This window comes from Erpetoichthys calabaricus, chromosome 17 (genome assembly GCF_900747795.2).
Source record: "Erpetoichthys calabaricus chromosome 17, fErpCal1.3, whole genome shotgun sequence".
NCBI classification, from domain to species: domain Eukaryota; kingdom Metazoa; phylum Chordata; class Cladistia; order Polypteriformes; family Polypteridae; genus Erpetoichthys; species Erpetoichthys calabaricus.
The window spans coordinates 47,787,532-47,814,570 of record NC_041410.2 but is presented as its reverse complement, the minus strand read 5'-3'; the positions used below and the strand labels follow the sequence as shown (position 1 = coordinate 47,814,570).

Sequence of the window (27,039 nt, the reverse complement as noted above, 5' to 3'; positions counted from 1 at the left end):
ATACATTATATAGTTTATGCCTACATTTTGTCATTTGCTACTAGAATATATAAAACGTTTGTTTTAACAATGTGTTTACACAGATTGCTGTAGAAATGCAACACACATGAAATGCATGTGTTCCAAATAATCTATTACAGTAATCCCTCGGGAGATAGGTTCCAAGGCCGACCGCGATAACTGAATTTCCGAAGTAGGGACACTATATTTATTTAATTATTTAACGTGTATTTGGACGTTTTTAAACCCTCCCCGTATTGTTTACAACCCGCCATTTACTCTATTAAAAACAGGGACAACTGCTAAGCAATATGAAATCGGTTAATAAGTTTACACTTACTGTATAGCGAAGTACACGTAGCAGCTTGTAGGCGGTCATGACGTCGTCGACCTTGTTGCAAAGATTCCTAAAGCAGATTTCATCCAGACTACTGCCTTATCACGTCCACTTGCAACTCGTTTTGCACCCTGGTTAAAGGACACTGCAGCCGTAGATCTTATGCTTTTCCTCCTTTTTAAATAAAAAGAATCGATGTCCTGCAGCGGTGTAGCTGTTCCCTTCCTTCAACATATCCAAAACTTTTACCTTTTCTGCAATCATTTGCATCTTCTGTTGGTGCTTGGACTCTGCCCCTGAAGCATTAGCACGTTAATGATGAATGAGTGAGATGAGACTTCCTGGTTAATGCAACACTCTGTTGCTGAGCCAATCAGCAGCACACAGGAAGTTAACTGCGTGCTCTGATTGGGTAGCTTCTCAGCAATCCGCCAATAGCATCTCTTGTATGAAATCAACTGGGCAAACCAACTGAGGAAGCAAGTAAAAAGACCCATTGTCCGCAGAAACCCGCGAAGCAGCGAAAAATCCACGTTATGAATTTAGATATGCTTACATATAAAATCCACGAAGTCATGAATCCGCGAAAGGTGAACCGCGAAGTAGCGAGGGATTACTGTATTTCTACTCAAACTCCACTTCACTCTCAGATAATCAATCAAGGCATGAGCTGGAAACAGCTCGTTTACGTTCTAAGTCGTTGGGGGGATGGAATAGCCGGCTGCTGGCAGCATGTCTATCAGTACATTTAGATGACAAGACACGCTGGCGGAGAGGCGAGAACGGTTTTAAGAAGCGATTTAAGGTGGGCCGGATCTACGAGTTTTTTTTGTAGGCTCTGGTAATTCTAGTGTTAATGATAAAGTTGTTTAAAAAGTAACTAACATGTCAGTGGACAGAGATTGTTAACATTAACAGAAAGTGTAGTTGGTTTATAAAAAATATTTACTATTTATTCCTTTTCTAAGACATTCAGTGCAATACAACTTTTGACAAGCACTTCTGGATATTTTACTAAGTCTAAATGCCTCTTTGTATGGTTGAAAATATGTTGTCAAAATTATAGTTTACGTTTTTGCAAAATTTGTTCAATAAAAAGGTTCTATATTTTGACTGCATCTGTCATGCAATGTGATACCTTCTCCATTAGTGCCATCCCCTTGAAAACTATCACTTTATGGGGCAATGCAAACCTGTATTAATACTTGTGTGCACATTAAAATGTTTTTTTTTTGTACAATGTACAATACTCTTGACAGTGGAATAGGTTATTCTTAGCCAGTAATTCCAGTGGAAAATGTGGTTAACATCCACTCATGCATGGGGAAAAAATACCATTGAATACCGTGAAACCGGGATAATTTAGAAAAAATACCATGATATAGAATTTTGGTCATACTGCCCACCCCTAGTTTTAAGCATCGGGGGAAGAGAGAGAAAGGAACATTTGAACAAATCTGAACTTTATTTAAAAGCCAACCAAGAAAGTAACATTACAGGAGTTCACACTAATAGCATTACAACCCGATCGCTGTAAACACTCTTTAAATGAGTTTTAAGCACAGGGAAAAAAAATGAACATTTGAAAAAAAGAGAAGCAACATTGCAACACTTCTCACCACTCTTCACTTGCTTAGAAGCCATGGTTAACTGCAAAAGCACACAAAATACTGTAGAGCACAAAGAGTTAACAGGTAAAGCACGCATGTCTGACTGAACAATGAAAAGGGAGATGCTGAACACGTGCTTAAATACAGTAATCGGCACGTATGAACCGGAAGGGAAATGAGAGCACAAAGTTCAAAGCAAAAGCACGCATGCACATCTGACCGAGAATGCAACACATGCGGAAATATCTGCTCACACAAACCGAAAAGGAAAACTGGCTTGTTCGTATACTGAGTGTGTGGTCGTGAACCGAGGCAAAAGTTTGGCAAACTTTTTGGTCGTAAACAGTTGTACGTGTACCGAGACGTTTGTGAACCGAGGTTCCACTGTACTTTAAATAAACTAATGGAGTTCATTTTAGAGGACTAGTCAATCTATAGTTAAGTCTTGATTCCTTATTGTATCACTTGGATGCACAATATAGACTGCCAAGCAGACAATTTTCAGACACCGCATTACATGAGATGTACATTTGTCATCTCGTATGGAAGTCCTCAGAAGGTAATACAATCCCAATAAGTTTTACTTTGATGTCTGGATCTAGATTGACTCAAATTTTCATTCAAGTTATTTCACATGCACAAGAACTTTCCGGCTAGCACAGAGCTGCTCCTTTCACAGGAGTTAAAAGTTTGAAAACTTGAACACTCCTATAAGGATGTCATGAGAACACCACAAATCTCAAAAGCAATGGAAGATGCTTCTAAGCCTTGGCTCATACGCTTCAAAAGAGCAGCAAATTAAGGAGTGCTCTCACACAGCATAGCATAAATGACTTGAGCAAAAAGAAATAGTTGGGCATTATAAAGTTTATAATAAACGTTTGCCACTAGTATACTCTAGTTAAACAATTTTATAAACAATTTGGGAAGTCAAATGTGTACATCAAATGGAACAGTACGTACTATATGTTGTGGGTGCTTCAACAGCAGAAACATGCTGTTAGTTTATATTCTGCAGCATATGCACCATCGGGCACAGTCAGTATCTATACTAATAAAAGGCAAAGCCCTCACTGACTGACTGATCACTAATTCTCCAACTTCCCGTTGTAGGTGGAAGGCTGAAATTTGGCAGGCTCATTCCTTACAGCTTACTTACAAAAGTTAGGCAGGTTTCATTTCGAAATTCAAAGCGTAACAGTCGTAACTGGAACCTATTTTTTGTCCATATACTGTAATGGACGGGGGCAGTCGCGTATCGCGTCATCACGCCTCCTACGTAATCACGTGAAACGCCTTGGGGCCGATCTGGAAGAAAGTAGCACAGCGCCTTGATTTAAACGATTCCATGTCTTGGTGGGTTTAATACTGTGTAAGCATACATATTAACACATGTGCAATTAAACGTGCATTTACGGGGTGATTTCTCAGGCTTTAAAAGCTCGCCTTTTATTAAAAAAGTAAATGCAAACTGTTTTCATTCTGAAGGGCACAAACCACGTTGGATTTGTAATGATAGTTGATTAGTAAGGTCTATTAAGGGATACTTACAGAATGATTAGTAATGCCTGTGAATGCCGACGCAAGTAGGAGAATGGGCGTGAACTAAAGAACGAGTAGTAACATGTACAGTAAATGTCTCAAGTCTATTAAAAAGTTATTATATCTTTCAATCCTGTGTATTGATTAAACTACGAACCTAACAAGATCACTACATGTGTCAGAAGTGGCAGATTGGAAGAGGAATGTGAAGAAGAGGTTCAGTTTTTGAACGAGTCTCGTGTCTCGAGTAACCCGAAAACGTGGTCAGAAAGCGCTAAGATGTTCTAGCAAAAGAGAAAAAAAAAATATGGAAGGATTACAGCCCCCACCAAATCTACAGTTAAAGGGAAATGTAGCTGAAAATTGGAAAAGATTTAAACAGATTCGAGTTGTATCTTGCTGCGATTGAAGCAGATAGGAAAAGTGAAAAAATGAAAGCGTCTATGCTTCTACATGTAATTGGCGAAGAGGCGCTAGAGGTGTATAACAATTGTCAGTTTGAAGAAGATGGAGACAATATGAAATTGAACAAAATAGTTGAAAAATTCTAAGTGTATTGCAAACCAAAGCACAATGTGACGTTTGAGCGTCACAAGTTTTTTACATGTTTCCAGAAAAGCAGCGAAATAGACCAGTATGTGGCAGAATTGCGTAATAGGAGCTGTTCTAAGAAGAAACCCTCGAGACATCAAAGGACCAATAACCTATAATCTGAACACTAACACCAGCGAAACAAATATTAACGAGAAAACAAGTATAAATCAGGAAAGAACATCTCAACTGCAAACAATTAACCAGAAGATCAAAACGTCAAGTAAAAGTGATCGCCCGCCTATCACGGAAGTTAGTTCTAGACCCATCAGTGATAGGTGAAAATCCGCGATATAGAAAGACCATATAAACAAACATTTTATAGTTTAAGCCTTAAAATACCCATCCCACACGCTTTAAAACACATGTAAACTTATAAAACACACTTTGTGTTAACACATGATACGTGGATGTCGGACTAAGGATATGAGTAACATCTCTCTATTATAAAAACATTAAGTTCATGCAAGACAAGAAGTGAGACAGGAAAACAGCTGCTGTACAGGCTTATTGACACGCAGAGCGACAAGCAGCACAAAGTCTATTTCTCCTTAGCGTGCATTCAGCAAGCCTGCTTCTCCCCCCCCCCCCCCCCCCACCCCCATATTTATCTATTTGACTTATGCCTTTATTCCAGCAACTTGCAACATCTGAGGTACAATTTGTTACATTACTTTTGTTTTTTGCAGCACAAGCAAGTGAAGTGACTTCCTCAGGGTCACACAATGGTACCAGGATTTGAACTGACAAGCTCAGGGTTTGCTGAAATATTACTGAAGAAAAAAACGAAAACGGGCAAATGGGGCTATGCATACAAATGTCCATCCATCCATTATCCAACCCGCTATATCCTAAATACAGGAGCCAATCCCTGCCAACACAGGGCACAAGGCAGGAAACAAACCCCGGGCAAGGTGCCAGCCCACCGCAGGGCACACACACCCACACACCAGGGACAATTTAGAATCGCCAATGCACCTAACCTGCATGTCTTTGGACTGTGGGAGGAAACCGGAGTACCCGGAGGAAACCCAGACAGACACTGGGAGAACATTCAAACTCCACGCAGGGAAGCGAACCCGGGTCTCCTAACTGGCACCTTTCACTGCGCCACCATACCGCCCCGCATACAAACTTAAAAGAATCTTTAAATAAAACAAATACCTTTATTTTTACTTAACTTGTGGAGGGTATATCCTGTAGCAAAGCCTTAAATTTTTTCATGAAAGCCTCTTTCAGTCAATAAGCCTTAAAAAACATGGTGTAAAGCTAAACTTGCAGCACCGCTATTGAATTACACTTGCCTAACGCTTCTCTTAAGGGGAGAGACTGATTAGAAAGCGGGAAGCTGTGATTTGTCGTCTCCCTCCCATGTAACAATCACAGCCCGTGTTACAACGCACTGTGTGTGTGTATGATTGATTATTATATATATATATTTACATAACCTCTAACACACTACTTCTCCGCTGCGAAGCGCGGGTATTTTGCTAGTAAACTATAAACTAAAGGGGACTTGAAAATACTAACCCTGCACACACCTTTCAAGCTTATAGGAGAGCTCTTCTATAGCCACCATTTCAGAAGTCCATTACTATAATGAAATAGTACTAGGAAAAGTGCAGATACTAATAAAGAGTGAAAACTGCAAACAGTTTTAGAAACCATTTAGAAGATTTAACAATTTAACTCTTTTAGGGCTAATTTTTTTTTTGTTTTTCTCCCAGGGCTGAATATCTTTCCAAAAACTAACATTTTTTAAAAAAAGAACACAAAGCAATTGTTTAACATATCAACAAAAAATATTTACTTTTGACAAATGTTACTGTCTTGCATGTTGTATGAGCCTGCATACTCTATGATTTCACATACATATCACATACATTTTACACAGCAAAGTATGATCTCGCTCAAAGCAGCCAATTTCAGTCATTGCCACATTGCACTCCTTACAATATGTGTTGTTTTGATGCCTATTTTTCAATTGTCTGTTGCTGCATTTTCTAACATATTGTTAGTGTGTACTGTAGAGACAAGTCACCCATTTGCCATCGTGCCATGCCACTGCCACCAAGTTTTCTGCCTGCATGAAAACCGTATTGTCACCTCTTTTCATCTTCTGAAACTTTATGTATGGCATTATAGCCTGGCTCACCCCATGGGATGTGCTTCTGTTTATTACAGAAGTGAATAAAACTTTGCAGCAACACGTACCTAAGCCACCAGGGGACAAAACACGTTTGGAGCAATGCTCCCTGAAGTTATATCACCAGTTCTGTCCCATCTCTATTTGTAATGCCACAGCGCGCTTCATCTCGTCTTTCGTTGTGGGTTTCCACTTTGAAAAACGTGACTGCGATGCAAACGCAGCCCGCGATTCAAAAAAAATCTCTGCCTACCTGTTTGTCTCGTCTGACAGTAGCTGAAAAGCAGCATCAGGAGAGAGCAGCCTGAAGTACAGCAGCTGGTGATCTGTCATGTCCAAAAGCAAGCCATGCCGTCTTGTAAACTCCGGTAGCCAGATCGGCCCTCAACGGATCAATGTATGTGTATTTATCCCATGCGAACCTTGCCGTAGATGCATCGGCTGCACGAAGGCACTCAACTGGCAGCAGATCCGCTGGCGCGGCATCGGCTGGTGTCTGATCAGCTGATGCCTGCGTCTAACTCTCTTGCGCGATCTCCTGATCACTGCCAATAAAGTCCGATTCTGAAAAATCAAGAGTCCGACTCCGCGATAATGCGCAAAACAATGTCTGCCAAATGTTTTCTTTTCTGCACTTGCTTCGCTGCCTTTTCACATGTCGGTGCCATCTTGCCTTTGTTTACATTTCGCAACTCACACACACGCAATGTTTATTTGCCGAGTCAACGAGTCTAGCGTTCCTCAAAGCACAGAGGGAATGCCTGTGACGTGACTGAGATTTGTCGCCATTAACAGCTGATTGTCACCCTCTATCCCTGGATGTCGACTTTTGTCGACATTCGCCTTCAACCCCTCCTGTCGACAAAAGTCGACATCCGCCCTAAAAGAGTTAAAGACTGAGACCCTTTATTATACAGCTACTGGGTTTATTCAAAGGCATGCTAATAACCATGGGATCAACCAATAACATTTACTGCAAAATAAAAGATGAATTTGCATAATTACTAAGTTTACACATTTAAATCAAATCTTCAGGTTTAAACTTATTAGCTTCCTTTATATAAAATGAAGCAAAAACATTTTCAGAACATGTCAGTATAATTGCAAACAAAAGGTACAAGGTTGATATTTCACCAACACTACAAAGCAACAAGTTTGGAAAACTACCAAATGTTTTACAAGTGGGGCATAAAACATCATGAGGAAGCTAAAATGACACTGTACAGTATACCCTTAATCAGGTATACCACTGGAGAAACTATTTGGAGCCTCACTATTTAATACATACATAAATAGTGAGTTTAAGATACAAAACTTGTGTTTGTCAGCATCGAGTGCAAGTTATCTGACCATTCCAGGTGATGCATTTGGAAGGTACAACCTGTTGTAATGGGCAGAGAATCCAAGGGGAGGGTCGGGATTAAAAGAAATTAAACAAAACCACTAATCTGTTTCAAGTAGCAAAGTTTAACTAGGACCAAGCACGAATTATGCAGCCTAAATTCAAAGTTTGGGGTAGTCAAAATTAAACGTTTCCAATTATAATTGAGTTATTATATACACAACAGAATTCAATTGTTAACCTTAAACAGATAAGTAGATTAAAAGTTGATTGAAAATACAAAAAAATGAGCAAATAGGAGTAATCTGTTGTAGTCCTCATTCTAATACAAAAGATCGATAATTTCTACAATTGCATGAAATTCTCACACAGACACTACTGATAGTGTCATACTATGCTAAAATTGAGTTTGGAAACCATACCAGCTTGGACAACATTTTTTGCAAAATAAAATACAATGTGCCGCCCCCCCAGTATTGGCAAACTGAAAGCCAACTGTAATAATGGAGCATTTAATTGAAATTTGTACAACATCCACAACCAGGGAAAGAAATTCCATGGGTACTGCGCTGGGGAATGAAATCAGTGGAGTATTCTGGTGAAACCTTATACAGCACGGAGTGCTCCCAATTTGCAAAACCTGCTACTTTATTACTCAATATCCAACACCCTAGGTGGCTGGTTGGTTGGTTCAAGGTATGGGGAAGTGCTCCCAACTGTATGTTCCCTCTCTCAATGCCAAGGCCCTGAACCATACTAATCCTTCCAGTCTATTTTTATTACGTGCACTATTCCCCCATGCTGCACTGTTCTCTCATACCTAAATGTTTTGATTCTTTGCTGCTGTGCTTTTATTGCAGTCCAGCAAATTTATTCTCTGAAAAGTTGACTCCTCCCAGCGAGATCCTCTGCCTTCATGTATCTTTTGGCAATCGAACAGGCACTTGTCCCCATCCACCACGGCTCACTGCAATGCTTCATTTGCCTAATCCACCAGCAATCAAATTATATCAACAAATTTGAAAAGAAAATTGAATTAGTGCTGGGTGGTATGACAGATTCTATATCAGTGTTCACAATTATACCGGTTTCACGGAATTAGACTTTTTTTTTGTGGATGTTAACCACATTTTTCATTGCAATTACTGCAGTAGACTGGCTAAGAATAACTTATTCCACTGTCATGAGAATTGTACACTGTACAAAAAAAAAAAAAAAAAAAATTTAATGTGCACACCAGTATTAATACAGGTTTGCATGGCCCCATAAAGTGACAGTTTTCAAGGGGGTGGCACTAATGAAGAAGGAATCACATTGCATGACAGTTGCAGTCAAAATATAGAACCTTTTTATTGAACAAATTTTGCAAGCAACTTAAACTAAAATTTTGACAACATATTTTCAACCATCCAGAGAGGCATTTAGACTTAGTGAAATATCCAGAGGTGCTTGTCAAAAGTTGTACTGCACTGAACAGGTCTTGGAAAAGGAATAGTAAATGTTTTGTAAACCAGCTACACTTTGTTAATGTTAACAATCTGTCCACTGACATGTTAAAGTGACTTTTTAAACAAATTTTACCATCATTAAACTGCATAATATTTAAGTAATAAAATAGTGCAACTTCCAGTAATACTATTACTTCAAGACTAAGAGCCCAGGTGCATTACACAGTATTCACCAAATTAAAAAAAAAAAAAAAAGTGCAACTTGGTGATGACATCTTTACCAAATGAACTATCATTTAGGCAAATTGCATTAATATGGACCTTGCTTCAAGCTAAACTACAGTATATACAAATAATAAAACTGCAACTTGCATTTGGAATGCTATTTGTGGTATAGCCTTACATAACTGTACTAGGGCCACAGTAAAGAGAAAAAAAAAAAATGAATAAAGTCGACATGATTTTATTCTCGCCATTTGTCTAGATTAAAGTCGACATTTCCACTTTCTCAGTTTATTTTGTAATTAAGTAGAATGCCATAAACTAAACTTTATCCTAAAATCAATTTAATAGATTTTCTCAAACCCCGTCAGTTAATGTAGCACATTAAATGCTATGTGTTAAGTGTTCCCTGAACCAGTTAATCGCTACGCGCTTCGTAAACTAACTTCCTCTACACTAAGAGCTGACAGGCAGCGACCACCACACAGAATACATTCACTTCGTGATATTCCTGCTCTGAGAATTTAAACATGCACGGTAGTGGCGGTAGTACTGCTCCCTTGCAGTAAGGGGTCCCCAGGTGTACATTCAGTGTACAGAACTTTATGGTAGGTGTGACGAGGCTCTAAAAAACTGGATGTATGAATGGGTATCACACAGGTTTAACTTAAATATTGTTCAAATGTTGGGTTTGTGATCTGGTGTTCGGAGACACAAACACAGAATTCAATGCATGTTCATCTGAGTGGTCTCTATTGCAAGCGTGCCGTGTCTGATGTACCAAAAGCCCCCAGTTCCTATCCTTCCTTTCTCCATATAGCTAATCACCACACGATAAATGTCTGAAATTAAAAACTAGTTCTAAACTTAGACCACAGGGTGTTCAGAATTAAAAAAATAAAAAATCTTCATTATACAGGTTTAATTATGCCATCCATTCAGGGTTGCGCCCATCCCAGCAAGCACAAGTATTAATACAGGTTTGCATGGCCCCATAAAGTGATAGTTTTCAAGGGGATGGCACTAATGGAGAAGGTATCACATTGCATGACAGATGCAGTCAAAATATGGAACCTTTTTATTGAACAAATTTTGCAAAAACGTAACTATAATTTTGACAACATATTTTCAACCATCCAAAGAGGCATTTAGACTTAGTAAAATATCCAGAAGTGCTTGTCAAATGTTGTACTGCACTGAACATGTCTTAGAAAAGGAATAGTAAATATTTTTTGTAAACCAACTACACTTTGTTAATGTTAATCTGTCCACTGACATGTTAAAAAGTGACTTTTTAAACAATTTTACCATCATTAAACTGCATAATATTTAAACTAATAAATATAATAATAGTATTATTACTGATCGTTGCACTATTACTTTAAGGCTTCAAGCCCAGGTGCATTACACAGTATTCACCAAATTAAAATAAAATAAAACAGTGCAACTTGGTGATGACATCTTTACCAACTAAACCATCATTTAGACAAACTGCATTAATATGGACCTTGCTTCAAGCTAAGCTACATGCATAAATAATAAAACTGCAACTTGCATTTATAATGCTATTTGTGGTATAGCCCTACGGAATCATATTAGGGCCATGGTGAAGAAAAAAAAAAAAAAAATAAGGACACAGGAAAAAAAAAAAAAAAAAAATACTGTCGAGATTAAAGTCGACATTTCCACTTTATTCTCATAGTTTACTTCATAATTAAAGTAGAATGTCGTAAACTAAACTTCTTCCTAAAAGCAATGTTTAATTTACTAGATTTTGTCAAACCCCGTCATAAGTTAATGCAGCACATTAAATGCTGTGTGTCAAGTGTTCCCCGACCCAGTTAATCACTACACTTCTTAAACTGACTTCCTCTGCACGAAGATGAGAGCGCGATCACCGCACAGAATCCATTCACTTCATTATATTCTTGCTTTCTGAAAATTTAGAATGCCAAGATAAATACTTGATCATTTTCATGATGAAATGCATTAAAGCAGGTATTAAACATGCACGGTAGTGAGGCGGTAGTGCTGCTCCCTCACAGTAAGGGGTCCCCACGTGTATGTTCAGTGTAGAGAACTTTATGGCAGGTGTGACAAGGCTCCAAAAAACTTGATGTATGAATGGGTATCGCATAGGTTTAACTTAAATATTGTGTAAATGTTGGGTTTGTGATCTGGTGGTCGGAGACACGAACACAGAATTCAATGCATGTACTTCTAAGCGGGCTCTCTATTGCACGCGTGCTGTCTGACATACCAAAACCCCAGTTCCTATCCTTCCTTTTTCTTTCTCCACATAACCAATCACCACACGATAAACGTCTTTGTGAAATTAAACGGAGTGTTCAGAACTTTAATAATCTCTTCGTTATACATGTTTAATTATGCCATCCATTCAGGGTTGCGCCCATCCCTGAACGAGTCGCCAGTACATCACAGGGTGAATATGAGCAAAACATACACTAGCAGGGTCAATATAGCATAACAAAACCCCACATCCTATATGACTACATGATTAATGCATGCTTTAATGCATTTCACCATGAAAATTATATCAAGTATTTATCTTAGCATTCTAAAATGTACAGAGAGCAGGAATATCATTAACTGAATGTATTCTGTGCGGCGATCACTGCCAGCGCCTCCTCTTAGTGCAAGAGGAAGTCAGTTTAAGCAGCTCGGGGGAACACTCAACACAAAGCATTTAATGTGCTATATAACTTGACGGGGTTTGAGAAAATCTAGTAAATTAAATATTCATTTTATGATAAAGTTTAGTTTACGATGTTCTACTTTAAATGACAAAGAATAAAGTCAACATGTCGACTTTAATCGTGACAAACAGCAAGAATAAAATAGAAATGTCGAGAATAAAATCAACATGTCGACTTTATTCTCATCATAAGCGTCGAGATTAAAGTCAAAATGTCGTCACACTATTACACAGTACCCAGGTAAATTACACTGTATTGAAAACAAATAAAACAAGTACAACTTGGCTTGCAGTATTATCCCAGTAGTATAGAAACAGTAGTTACACATTTTAACATAATGGTCCAGGAAACGGACAGGATTCCTTTTTTTCGGCAAAAGTTCTTCTGTGTCATTATGTTCAACTTTATCGTCAGCTTCAGGTTTCGGAATGTTCTCTGTCCATTTTCACCACGCAATACCTACACTACCACTACCTATTTAGTGGAGTAGCAGTGAAAAAGAGCCCCTGTGCAACAAATCTGTGTTTAGCGGTATAGCAGTGAAAAAGGTCCCCACTGGAACAGTTCCCGCTGCGCCACGTTCCGAATGTCGTTTAGGCAATTTAAACCGGTGTTGCAGTATAAGAAAAATCCGTATCATAAGAAAAATCCGTATCATAAAAAAAATAAACTGTTTTCGGTATGAACTGGTATACCAGCCAGCACTAGTTTGAATACTTCCTGACAATAGTAATCCTGGAACAAAACACTTCAAGATGTTCTTGAGAGGTAATCAGTATTAGTGAAATGCACATCAAACTGTTTGCACAGAACAGTCTACATTACAGAACAATTAGGCTTCAACTAGTTTGTGTGTTCAGATAAGCTTGGGAAAACTGGACCAATGCTGTATAAAAATGCTGCACTTGTTGCCCCATTAAAATGTATTTTTTTTTTTTTTTTTTTTTTTTTTTTTTACAAGTGTACAAATACAGCAGAAACTAACTAGAGCTATCAAGTATTAAAATATCAGTATCTAACATTTGAATCATTTCAATACTAATTTTCATGGTCTAGAATCTACAGCCTACATTTCAAAGGCACTTCCAACTCACTCTGGGTTTTGACAATTGAGCCACATAGGCGACTAATGGACACAGCTAGAGCTGCAGCCTCATTTCAACCCACTCATAAGTGTTATGATGGCAGCTTCAGCATCTGAGCCTTCAACATGCTTAACAGAGCAGCCATAGAGGGGTGTGGAAATGCACCGACTGTCAAATGCAGGACAGAAAACCACAAAATGCATACAACCCTATATGAAAGTTTTGCTACCAAATACTAACACATCCATTTTATACAAATACTTGAAGGACCAGATGCAAGTCTATACAAAGACTAGGCATTCTTAAATTACAGAAAATGATCAGTATTAAGCCAGTAAACTGAAGTTTCGCTACAGATTAAAATTTTTTAATCCATACCAGTGACAAACATGTTTAAACTCTCCACATTCAGTAAAAGTACTTACCAAGTTCAAATTTAGTGGCGCACAAAACACATCACTACCTACACTATGCCAAGGTTGTCTACTGCAGTTTCGTCAATTTAGTTAGCATGCCAAAAAAGTCTGGATGCCCAGAGAAACAATGCACTAAAATATCCATCCACTTACCAGTAAGTCACAGAGATGGTCAGAGCCAGAGCTAAAGGCACTTGTTTCAGAGTCTGCAGGACTGCTGGATCTTGAATATAGTAATGAACGGGATTCAAGACGCGGATTCCTTTGAGGTATCCCAGGAAACTTGTCCAAGAAGTCTGAGCCAACAGTATCAAATGAAGGGAAATTCAATGGCTTATCCAAAGGACTACTGAGGTCTCCCAAAGCTTTAGGATGAGAGTAGTTGGGAGAGAAAAAAAAAAAAAAAAAAAAAAGGAAAATTAGCTTCTTGAATACCAAAACTACTCTACAAAATTAAGCATGACAAATATTCATATGCAAGTCAGATTAAAATGCATTTTTTGATCAGACACAAATGCTTAATATCCAGATTTGTACTTGCTCTCAATATTTACAACTAGTTTGTAGAGCAAGATAGGTATTAAATCTCTCAAAAATGTAAGTGGTTATGCATTCAGTACCATTATAAATGGAATGCACATTACCCAGAATGAAAAAGTGAGAATCTGTTGTGTGTGGGAGTGAGCACTGTGTTCAAAAATATCACTGCCCTGGGGTAGAAGCTGTTCAACCTGGTCATGCTACCATACAGGCAAGCACTACAGCTGTAGTGCTTGACAGCAGAGGAGTGGGAACGGATAGTGTCTATGCAGATGTTCATGGCTTTATGGCAGCAGCGAGCTCTGAATTTCCTCCAGTGACAGAAGTTGTGAACCAGTGATCTTCTGGGCCATTTTGCAAGCGTATTACAAGCACCAGAAAAGAACTAATCAAATCCTCAGGCAAGTTCAACTGGAATAAAGCCAACATCCGACGAGGAGAAGTAACCAACAGTGCGAAATCTATTGCCCAGCGAGTGGTGAAAGCTTAAAGCAGACAGTCTGAGTTACTCTGCTGATCACAGAAAGCACCAAAACTACTGCAGAAAGGGAAGATTAATGAATGTCAAGGACACCTTTATATGTTGTGTCCTGCAGCATGTACAGTTCAGGCTTTCTGGTCAACTGTACAGACAGCTTCACCTGCAAAGAAATGCAGAGTTAGAGTTTATTCCAACCCAATTAATCTGCTTAATCTCAATTTAGCTACTTCAGTCTCTCCAGATTCCACTGTAGTCAGTGTGCGGGCAAAATCAGCACCAATTTCGCCACAGGGCAAGAGGGTTAACAGTGAGACGGGGGTCTAAAAAGCCAAAACTTAAATACTCGGCACCCAGGTCACCAATTCAGACCCAGAACAGATTCTCCGCACTCTGCAGCTCACCTGTGAATCCTAAGAATAAAGTGCTCATAATTGTCAATTCCATAGTGCGGAACGTTCAAATTTTCAACTATGTTAAACCAGGTAATGTTACATGCCTAGTGGGTGGGTTAGGGAGAGATATAGTGGCTAAACTGGATCTCACTGACCATGAATGTTGGCATAAATGTTATTTGCAGCAATCTGAGCTATTAAAAAAAAAGGGAGCAATACCTTGCTATGCACACTAAAAAAAAAAAAAATAAATAAAAAAAAAAAAAAAAGTGAATTGTGCCTGGCCCCTTACCAAGATTATAAAGAGGGGGACAAGCTGGCTAGAAACCTAGTGTGCAAATAAGAGCATTTGGGAACCATTAGGATTGGGAAAGGCCTAGATATTTGAGGCATGGTCTTCATCCTAACTAGAGGGGCCCCTTTGTTTTATCCCAAAATATGACAGCAAAGCTGCGTGACCGATCAGAGCACCATCCAGACCGGAGTCTTGGGAACTTAAATCACAGGCTGTTTATCCCATCTATTACTATCCTATAGCTGTTGTGGGGCATTTAATATAAACTATAAATTACCTGATAATCCAAAAACCAAGATATATAATTAGAGCGAGAACCAGACCCACCATCAGGGCACCTGCAGCTAACTTAAAGCAAATTAAATATCAGTTCAGAAACATCTATACAGCATTAAATGTTGATTAAACATTGGCGCTCTTGGAAATAAAGCTGCTTTGGTAAACGTATCAAGCATAAAACCTGATTTGTCTTCTCACCATAACTTGGCTTAGTAAATTTGACACTGTCCCCCTAGCCGAGGTGTAGATCCGAGCGATAAAACGACAGATACGGGAAATAATTTTGTTCCATGCAAAGAGTATCATAATTACTGCAACACTGATCATTTAAAACACTGCCAACAAAAAAAAAAAAAAAAAAAAAAACCTACTGGAACAATTCTATGTACAAGGTGCAACTGATGCCATTGATGAAATTCAGTAAGTCACCAAGCCAACTGCGCTTGAACTGACTGCACACAAGCATATAGAGGTAAACACCGATGATTGCAGGCTAGTCTAGTGCAGCAGCTCAATCGCAGAGACAGTGAGGCTGAGGTGTTGCAGGGACCAGCAGTGGTCACGAGCGGACGGCTCAACAAATGTACGGCACTGACTGATCAGCTCCAGCATGCTGGTAAATTGGAAACTACTATAGCCAGTTGCGGCGGTTTAAGGAACAATTAGCTACTGATGCGTCACATGGCAGCAGTCAACCAGCAGCAAGGAAAAAAAAAAAAAAAAAAAAACACTGTAGCGGTCCAGTGCCATTAAGATTCTCACCGTCGAAAAGACGGCAAATTTTTATAGTGGAGATTTCAGGGACGCACCCAGCCTTTACATGACCCACACGCACTCAAACTGACAAAAACAAAGCCAACCAGTAATCAAACAGCAAATAAAGAATGTAATAAATGAAAACAACGATAACACCCCTGTTCCCCTTATGGTGATTATACATTAAATACAAGAAAGCACCAACACCACACACAGTAAAGTCCATGAAAAACAGCAACGGATGAAATGTGATGATGAAGATAGTCCAGAGATCCGCACGTTGAATGGGAATGTAAAGATAGGAACTACTGGTAGTTCCTGAAATGAAGACTGGTTCAGGAGCGCTCCTTTCTTCGCAGGATGGCAAGGAACCCACTTACAGTCCTCATGCACACAGGCATACGGCAGACAATCCAAACTAACCACGAAACAATCCAAGACAAAACGAATAAGTACAGGTAACCCAACAGAAGGTAGGCAGAGAAAAACTTGAAACAAATTTCAAAAAAACTCCCCCCCCCCCCCCCCTTTCGTCACCAGCCCCCTTTTTAAAAGCTGCGCTGAAACCCTTTGACCCTAACAGCCCCTGCACCCTCAGCAGAAGACCAATCAGAGCCACCTGCATGGAGTTGGTTTCAAATTCTAGTAGAGTACAATGCTCTGGGATTAGCTACCTTCACCATCCCAAGCCACGTTTTCCTCTACGGATGCTTCCTGTTCTCTCTATATAGTGCAGCATTGCCACGAAAAAAGCTATAAAAAAACTGGAGGATATCTGCGGTTTCTGCTAACAGTTAGGTTATAAGGAAATGTCATTGTCTGGTTTAGTTCTCATTTATCAAAATTGACTCCGGTATGTATAGAAATGTGCCGACAGTACTTCATTATGGTGTTCCGCAGGGTTCAGTACTGGTACCTTTACCATTTTCATGCTTCCACTGGGATCCATCATTAGAAACATTAAATTTTCACTTGTACATAGCTGACACACAGTTATACCTTTCCTTTAGGTCAAATGACATTTCTCTGATGTTGTCCTTAATTAGATGTGTTCGTGAATTAGAGTGGATGGATGAAAACTACTGGTCTTTAAACAGATGTAAAAAAATACAAATTAGCTTTATTGAATCAGCTTGCAATCTACACATCACTGAAGAGTGTCATTTGAAGTAAACAAAATTGTCCAAAACATGTTTTTCCCCCGAATCTTAAAATGCTGGGAAATTAATGCTTTTTGTTTTTTTTTTTGTTTTTTTTTTTTAAAAATATGTAGGATACTGAGAAATTCATGCATTTCTTTCTAGTAGGATTGACTACTGCAATGTGGTGTTCACTGGATGCTCAAATTGTTCTTTTAACTAACTCAAAATGCTGCTCAAAGAATTACAAGAAAATAATTCCAGTTCTTAACCAGACGCCAGTGTAAAGATTTACGTTTAGGGCAGATTTTAAAAAAAGCCTTAAATGGCCAAGGTTCAGCTTGCTTACTTGAACCTCATTACTTACAAACCAGAGTGCCTATTAAAAGGCGAAGATGCCAGTCCACTTAGGATTCCAAGGATAAATAAAAATGGTTGCGAGGTTGAGCTTATTTATTTACGAAGCCCCAATGCTGTGGAATGGTCTGCCTAAAACTATAAGAGGTGCCCCCTTCAGTCTCTGCTTTTAAATCCTGGCTGATTTAGCACATCCAGACTAAAGCTGCTGATTAGCTGCATTTACTGCACCTCTGTTTTTAGTTATTAGTACTAAAACAATTTTAATTTGTTACCCACACTCACCCATTTTTCCTCTTGATGCCTTTATCTACTGCCAAGTTGTTTGCCTGCCTACAGAAAAGTCATCTCTGATAAAGGAGCACTGGAATAATCAGGTAGAAGGGTCCTTTCATTAGACTGGCCATCCCAGCACAGATTCCACTGTGGAATGGCCAGGAGGGAGGAGGCAACTTGCTGACAAGGTCAGAAATGGACAAATCTGAACTCTCATAAGTGATATTATTGCAATTTGCTTTGTAGCTTGTACATTATATACCTGAGGTGTTCAGTTTTTTGTATTGTACAGTATTTACCCCACTTTGACATCCATGTAGACCAAACCTACCTGGAAGAGGATCTATCCGTATTGCCTTTCCCAAGGTTTTTTGGAAGTTTGTCTTAGAGTCGACATTTTTGTCAAAAACAAGGTCTGTTAAAGCTAATTGTGGCACTCAGATTTTGGGCTAAACAAAATAATGTTCTATTTTACAAACACCTGGAATGGACTGGGCATAAATACTGGACTCCAGCAATCCAGGGTTCAGGTGCTAGATGGGGATGTGGACAAAGGGTAGACTAGACTTTTCTTAGGAGACTGCATTCCTTTAGTGTGGGCAGTGAAATCCTTTACATTTTACAATTCTGATGTCCAGAGTAACATTCAATGCTGTGGTGAGCTGGGCCGGTAACACTGTACTATGCCCAACAAATTAAAAACAGACAATTATGGAATTCACTCAAGTCACTGGAGATAGTAGCGAAGGACAGAATGAAAACAAAACCGTGGCAATGAACAATGCTGCACATCCATTCTTCCGACACATTAACAGTGCTTTTAGCCAACGATTTGAGCTGAACTGTCAAAAAATGCTATTGGGGCTTTATACCAACAGCAATACACATTTAGATTACTTTAATGTGGTTATAACTGCTAAGCCTGAAGACTGATCCTTTTAAATTTTAAATTCTGGGGTGAAGGGATGTGTGTATACTTAAAATACACACTTTTTAAAAAAAACATTCTTGCAAAAAACAGGTTTTTAGGTAAAATATTCTGAATTTACTACTTCAACAGTAGAGATTTTAATTTAAGTAGTGACATTAAGTAGTATTTCAGTTACTTGTACAGAAAATATCAGAAAAATATGGAATGTGCACATAATTACACACATTCTTTGTAAAACTTCGTGTGGGGGAAAAAAAGTCCATCCATTTGTTGTTACATGGGGGAATCCGCATGTTTCACACATTAAATCCCTGCATTTTATTTTGATAAATATGATGGCAGTATAAGGCCAGGTTTATACTTCACGTGACACATGCTCCAGCGGATGCTCCCGTTCATACTTGCGCATACTTGATGTAAATCTGGAAGAATCCACCAGGTGGGAGTGCAAGATCATGGTGAGAACAGGTTTGGCTTTGCTGTGTTGTGAATTGCCTGGAATACCCATTAAATTCCGAGGACGCTTTACCGCAATCTCTCTGAAAAGGATGTTTGATGATTAAATCCATCAATCCAGGGATGTGTCCATTCCAGCATGCATTGGGCATGAGGCAGAAATAATCCCTGGACGGGGCATCAGCTCATCGCAGGTTGAGCTACAAGAGCGCACACATACACTGGAGTCAGTTTAGAGGCACCAAACCCCTAAAACCTGCATATCTTTGGAAGGAAACCAGAGCACACTGGAAACCCAGCAGAAAAACCTGTAAACTCAAGGCAAGGAATACCAGTGACATGACTCCCTCTGGAGGCAGCTTTGCTACTGCTCCGCCACCGTGTCACCCCATATGTGTAATTGTTAACAGTATTCATTATTTAAACAAAATCTGTAAAATGCAACACACTTTAATGCAGATCATGAAAGTAATACCAAATAAATCATGCATTCTAAATGCGTAGGGAGTTGGAATATCACACATTTAATGTGTTCTGTGTGGTAATCTATTGCTGTTTGCCGTCGCTGTCTGATCAGGAGTAAGCCCCAGAGGGGAGGAAACAAACACTGCATAAAAGATGTTATGTGAAACTTTTAAAATGTATTGTCTCATGTTTGGGAATATGAGACACTGGACTATAAAAGCACCACAAATGCATTTGTATGTCAGCATTTTGCTTCACCACATTGAACCATTCATCAAACATCGAAGCGTGCACATCGATCCCATAGGATCCGCATACAGGCTGTCATATGTAGATAATAAACAGACTAACATGACATTCCAACTTTTATCACACTGGAAGGAAGGAGGGAACACTCAGCGTGGTGCTCTGCAGGACACCGAAGGACTGACGGCAAGGACCCAAGATAGGTTTTGCTGAGGAGACTGGAGATAAAGCGGTGAGGACCGTTTAAAGAGGAGCAGAAAAACTCATTTTAATTGAATTCAGTGAAATATTTGGTACCTTAACCTCTGTCATGTTTACGTTTGATTTATGCAAGATCACTGCAGTTTGCAATATGTTTGCAAATAAAAGCATTTTATACTTGCATCAGCTCTTGCCTGTTGTGTCCTCATTTGCCCAGCTCATCCTGGTGCCATATTGATAGTTCTGGTTTCAAGGTCACGATGGGAGATGCATCCAACACCGACAGTTGCACAGTATCATTTTATCAAAAATACGTTTTGGACATTGTCAGCATGTGTCTAAACAAATGGATTATGTAGTGAACTTTTTCTTTAGGACTTTTGCTCATGGTTTAAAGATTGCCACCCTACTGGCCAAACTTAAGTATATCAGAAATGTTTGTTTTCAGGGATAATGGAGAGTATTTTTCATGGCCATAAACAAAGCGAGTCCGCTTAGACTGCTGGTTACACAAAAAATTGGTGTTAATTTAAAAAAAGTGTGAAATCAGCAACTGGCGTTGTTGGCCTTAAACCTTATCAGAGCCTTCCTGGTTCACTTTCAAGCAGCACTGAAATCCTATCTGCTTCGCTATCAATCAAGCAGAGAGACTACTTTCACCTTATGCTCTAATTTGGGTGTTTCACTCAGACCCATTGCCACAGGTGTATACAAATCAAGCATCTAGCAATGCAGTCTCCAGAATGACCCATTTTTTTCCACAAATGTTGGTAAATGAGGAGCTCAGGGACTTCAAGCATGGAATTGTGAAAGGATGGAACCTTTGCAATAAGACGGTTCGTGAAATTTCATCCCTGCTGGATATTCCACAGTCAACTGTAAGCAGTATTAGAAAGTGGAAGCATTTAGGAACAGCAGCAACTCAGCCATGAAGTGGAAGACCATGTAAAGTCAAAGAATTAGGCCAACAACTGCTAAGGTGCACGGTACGTAAAAGTCGCCAATGAACTTACTCTCACGTATCTTCTTACAATTTCCATCTCTTAATGCCAAACTGCAAAAAAATTACAAGCTAACAGATACATGAAGTATCTCTGTTATAGAAGAGTGCCTTCAAAAGGAATGAGCTTTACAGTTACAAGTAGAGATTTTTCCAGGTGGGTCACTTCATATTTCAATTTTAGTTTAATTATATAAGCAAGAACACAGTGAACGTACAGCAATGCATAATCACCTCCTAGATATGGCACAATGAAAGGAAAGGTTTGCAGTTAACTAAAACATTAACCTTAAATATTTTATGAAATCTGTAACATGTACAGGTGGTATCCCACTTGGTTCTTTATATACCTGTATTCCCTCCCCCCAGAATGAAGATGAACAGAAATAAACAAAAGTGGGAACAGCTTAGTCAATTGCCTCACCCTAAAGTAAAAAAGGGTTAAAACCTAAATTTAAAATAGCTACAAACATTTTTCAAACAAGCTGTCCATACATGTTTAACAAATATACCACCTCCTAAACAATTACATTTTGATACACTAGGATATAATAAAAAGGGATTTAGTATTTGAGATGGTGACTAAATTTGCAAGTGCCTCAGCCTGTAGGTGCTTAATATTTGGTACAGTTTTTCTTAACTACAAAAATGAGGAAACACACCCAATCTCAAAAAAGGCCCAATGCAAACAGCAATCTTCAGTCAGACTACTTATGTTACTTAAATGAATCATTAATGTTTAATAGTGTTTCACAGAGAAAGCATGAAAATTAGTCATGCATCAGAAAACATACTGGAAAGCATAATTTTCAATTAAGAAAAAAAGCCATCACCAAAAACAAACACCGATTAATAGAGCTTAACAGACAAATATTTAATCCTCTTTCTCAGGATGACTTGACAAGCATTCAGCCACACCCAATTTCTACATGTGCTTTGGACTAGTACTGAAACTGGCCAAAATGCATCCTAAAACCTTATTCATGTAATACTGTTGCTACGGAAACTACGGCCACCTTGTTTTCCCCGACCACAAAACCCACAGCCACCCCCCCCCCCCCCCCCGCCCCCATTAGGTTGCCCCACCTTAACATGAAATAGACAAAAAAAAAAAAAAAATGCTTTTAAAGCAAGTGTGTACAAAATTCTGTAAGTGCAAGGTCACCCCAAGCCAACCACATGCAAACAATACATATTATTAAAGCTTGGCTTAAACTTAAATATTGTACTTACCAGAGGGAGTGCTCGTTTGACTCGACACATCAAGGTCCTGGTTGCTCCAGGGGCGGTCCCAGCCACTCAAGCAAAGGGACTGAAGGCCCAAGCCCAGGTCATTTATATCAGGAAGAACTGGAGAAGTCTCCTGTGTAGCAGTGGGAAAAAGCATCTTGCTTCTAACTGCTGGCATATTAGAATCCTGAAAGTCTGTGGGGGAAGGAGAAAATGGTGCTCACATTTTGAATTACAAATGACATCTATCACACTCAATACTAAGACATACTTCATTTTTTCCAGAGAGCTGCTTACCTGAGATGCAGCTGCCATGCATCTCAGTTTGCATCAATGAGGAAAATCATGTGACTGGAGTGTCAATGCACTCACACTCCTTTTTAATGACATCACTACCAACATTTTCACTCCACCCCTTTCTCTGGTAGAATACGAATTAGATTTGTGAACTTTACACTTTAGTTTAATTGCCAACAGCCAATGGGAATGTGTTTAAAAAACAGTTGCAATAAAAACTGAAATAAAAAGCAAACATTCTGGATGCAAGCAGCTACAGCACAGATTCACACACCAATATTACTGATACATTTCCAGCTGCCTGTTACTGCTGGAAAGCATCCAATCTCCCAGTACAGTCCTGATTCAGCAAGAGCTGCTAGAGTGTTTTACTATTCTGCTTGCCTAATCTGTTTAGAATGCAAGTCACTGCTCAACTGAGACAGCATTGTTTCACAGGCAACAGATTAATAGGATAGTGCAGTGTAATATTTTATGTTGGAGTGTTAGAGGGAGTAGAAATGTTCAAAGTTGAATACTGCATATTGACTTTTTTTCCCCCCTGTTAATCAGATTTGACTGGGCACTTTGCACTAACAGCAGTGCCAATATGTTGCTTTGGGCATTCACACCTTTTATTCAGTGTACCAGGACAGACCAACTCCAGAATGTACAGATATTGAAATACAGTATGTGCAGTACTGCTAACATTTGCAGAAAGTGCTTGGTTAGAAAAACCAATCAAAAAGGAGGGTAGTTTTATAAGCAAGTTTCTCATTTGGTAACATAGGTTAGAGCGCTTAAAATGAAAACTGGCAAGTATTTCAGCCACTACAAACTAGTAGTCTATTCAAATGCAGCTGATGGGGGGCCTGAATAGGTAATGTATTCAAACTGAGGAAAAAACCCAAATCCTTGAAATTACTTATAAGTTTCTAACCATTCTTGGTTTACTTGCATCAAGACTTGCTAATATTCAGCTCCACAAATGAATAAAGATGTGGGCAAAAAGAGGCCACGATACTTTCTTCCATTGACCTTTCAGCCATAAATGTAAACCCAAAAATTCTACATTCACATCTGTTCTGTATATTCAGAAAACTTTCAAGAGGATAAACACCAATAACTGACATCAAAATTCAAGCCCTACCACAGGCTATGGTTGTGCGATATACAAGTACTGAAAATCCTGGTACCGTACCATTAATTTTGGAACCAGAGGTAAATTGTAGTTTTCAGTTCCCTCCGGTGTTGTGCAGTAGAGCCAGGATTGACATGTGTTTGGGGGAATAAAGCAGTTATAAGAAATAAGGGGGTGAAAGACGGATTACCATTTTGGTACAGATATTGAGAGGACAGAAATCACAGTATCAAAATCCAAATTTTAGAACTAATCCAACAAAAAATGAATCCATAATAAAAGGTCAGATCACAAAACTGCTATACTCCCAGCCTTAATCTGAATTAGGGCTATCAAATTAGCCAAAAAACATTCAACTCTTCAAATAAAAAAAAATATTAAAAATTAGGTTAATGATTCTGGTAATTAAAGTGAAATGTAAGTTTGTCTTGCTTTTATACTTTGTTAATGACCACAACAGGAGCTACTGCTAAGACACCACAAAAAAAAAAAAAAAAATATTATATATATATATATATATATATATATATATATATATATATATATATATGCATCAGCCAGCAGTCAGGCAACAGTTAAATATAAGAGCCATCAAAATCCTGAACAGCGAGACAGAGACCGTAATAAAAGGGAATCATTTGCACCACTATCAGCTTTAAGCCTAGTGCTAACTAGAATGTGAGCATGTTTTAAATCACTCGGCTGGTTTGGCAGGAAGCACTCTCACCCTTGTTACTCCACTCTTTCTTCAGAAGTACTCAACTGGTATAATGCCTAATTTTTACTTGCTATAACTTAGCACTACCAGTGTACAGTCCTACAGGCATAACAAGTTTGCCACCATAACAATATAAACTGTTGAGAAAATGGATGGACTTCTACGAAGTGTTTGAACAACCAGAGAATGAATACAGAGGCTTCATTCCTTTTTAGGAACTGTATGACAGTATTAAAGTGATTCACCTTGATATCCTTCGGTCTCCTCAGCTTTGTGACACAACAAGCAGATTAAATAAACCTGATCAGTCATGTTAAATCACTCAAAACACTAATCTATTTCTGAAATAATGGCATAAAAAAAAAAAAAAAAAAAAGTGTCAGTGAGGGGGCAGCATGTGCGTTTGCCTTTTTTTTTTTTTTTTTTTTTTTTTTTTTAAATTAAGCTTGATTCCTGCATCCGCATGCCAAAATTTTCCTGTCCTCGAAAATGTGTTGATGTGGTGCTGCATTATTGCCATCATGAAAACAGTTGAAGCTTACTCATGTTTATGTATTATGGTGCCTTTCAGAATTTGCCTAGTTGTAATCTGGCACATGTGTGATACTATTTCTCATTAAGTACTATATATATATATATATATATTTTTTTTTTTAATATAACAGCTATTTTGGAAATTTATCCACTTGTTTTGAGAACTCATTTCTTTACCATGTCCATTTGCAACAAATAGGGTAAACAGGATGACAGTGAATTTAATATTGCATTAAATCAAATAGTTTTTAGCTTCATTTTAACAATTCAAGACATCAACTTGTTTTGGTAAAAATCTAGTGCAAGATTAAAGTCAGCAGTACACATCCATGAGTTCAGGGTCCACAACAGGGCTGGAATGTCCAATGAAGAAATGCAACAAGAAGCACAAAGAGGTACGCTCCAAAAACCCAGGTTTTTTTTTTTTTTAATATATATATATAAATAATTTTATTTATTCCTTTTATCATAGGCACTCAGGGTGTGCTGGTACACAAGCTCACAAGGCAAGGAAGTCCTGGTACAGAGTAGTACAAACTGAGCTTTGAATCCTGTAAAGTGGAGCTCCAGGTTGCTGGCTGGGTAAACCAGAAAAGGGCATGGGTTGGGACTCAAAATTGGTGTGCACTACTTTGTAGCATGCCCAATCAGAGCCCTAAAGACTAGAATTCTAAGTGGCAATGGAAAGAAAAAACACACGCACCTTATTGCTGGTTTAAGTCCAATTTTTGTATTTTGGTTGTGGTTATTGGTCTGAGTCATGTTCAAAAGAGGGAGGTACAATGGTTAGCACCGATGTCTATTTCTGTCCACAGTAACAGGTCCAGCATAGTTAGACACTTCTGCAGCCCTCAGGGACACTTACCACTGCAGGATTATAATCCACTAAAAACTAGTTAAATTCCTCACTCCCCATGGACTTGAATGCATTCTGCAGAATTACCAAACATTTCCACGATTTCAGTGAACTGATATGCCCAAGGAAACTTGGCAGGTTTCCTGCAACACTAATCACAAGTGATCACGGTTTGTGGTTAAAAAAAAACAAAAAAAACACCTGCATTGCATTGAGATGCATCATTTAACTCGCCAGATTCTAATGCTGATATCAAAACATTATTGCCTTCATTTACTACACTGAATGGAAAGATGGCAGATTTGTTTTCCCTACTTACCAGCTTAATTGCATGTGTCTTAATTAAGGCATAATGTAAATATACTACAATATGGTGCACTGTTTGATGCCTTCATTACTTAAATTTGAAGTAAAAACACTAAACTGCATGTAGGTCTCATTCTTGTTTTCAACAAGAAACCCTTTCAAAAAATTTGCTTTAATTTTAGTTCAATTAGACCAGTGTTTCCCAAACTCAGTCCTGGGGACCCACTGAGGCTGCAAGTTTTTGTTCCAACCAGATTCATAATCAGCGACAACACCTGATAACACTAAGCTCATTTAATTCGCAGGTATTTTTCCCCCCCGACATTTAGAAAAGCATAGTAGAATGATTTTCACATTTATAGGACATTTAGAAATATTTCTGCTTTTGCTATAGATTTAAATGCTTAACTCTTGTCGATTTCATTATATTTTGTCTCCTCTGTGCAGTTTTCCCCCTTCGTTGTATCTTAGACAATTAAAAACAAGCAGAGACGTTTGCAAACACTGAATAATCAAAGGCTGCAACTACTTTAGTGTCAGACCCACTAATTAGTAAATGGATTAAACAATTAGAACACAATGTAAATCAACATCCCGCATCGATTATTGTAATTCCCTACTAGCAGGTGCCCCTTCTAATCTTATATCACAGCTCCAGCTTATTCAAAACTCAGCTGCAAGAGTCCTTACTCGAACCAGCAGCAGCGA

The 27,039-nt window shown here is 38.6% G+C and overlaps 2 protein-coding genes across 3 annotated transcripts in view; one reads left to right on the top strand and one right to left on the bottom strand.

The window, feature by feature from the left end:
• ubl7a (ubiquitin-like 7a (bone marrow stromal cell-derived)) overlaps positions 1–27,039 on the top strand; it is a 1,205,533-nt gene that overhangs the window by 523,579 nt on the left and 654,915 nt on the right. The window lies entirely within an intron of this gene.
• cpeb1a (cytoplasmic polyadenylation element binding protein 1a) overlaps positions 1–27,039 on the bottom strand; it is a 171,216-nt gene that overhangs the window by 121,376 nt on the left and 22,801 nt on the right. For both annotated transcript variants that reach the window (XM_051920796.1, XM_051920795.1), the window contains exons 3-4: positions 22,504–22,695; positions 13,610–13,821 (exon numbers count right to left, since the gene is read on the bottom strand). In XM_051920796.1, coding sequence (XP_051776756.1) covers positions 13,610–13,821; positions 22,504–22,695 — 404 coding nt within the window. The remainder of the gene's footprint in view (positions 1–13,609; positions 13,822–22,503; positions 22,696–27,039) is intronic.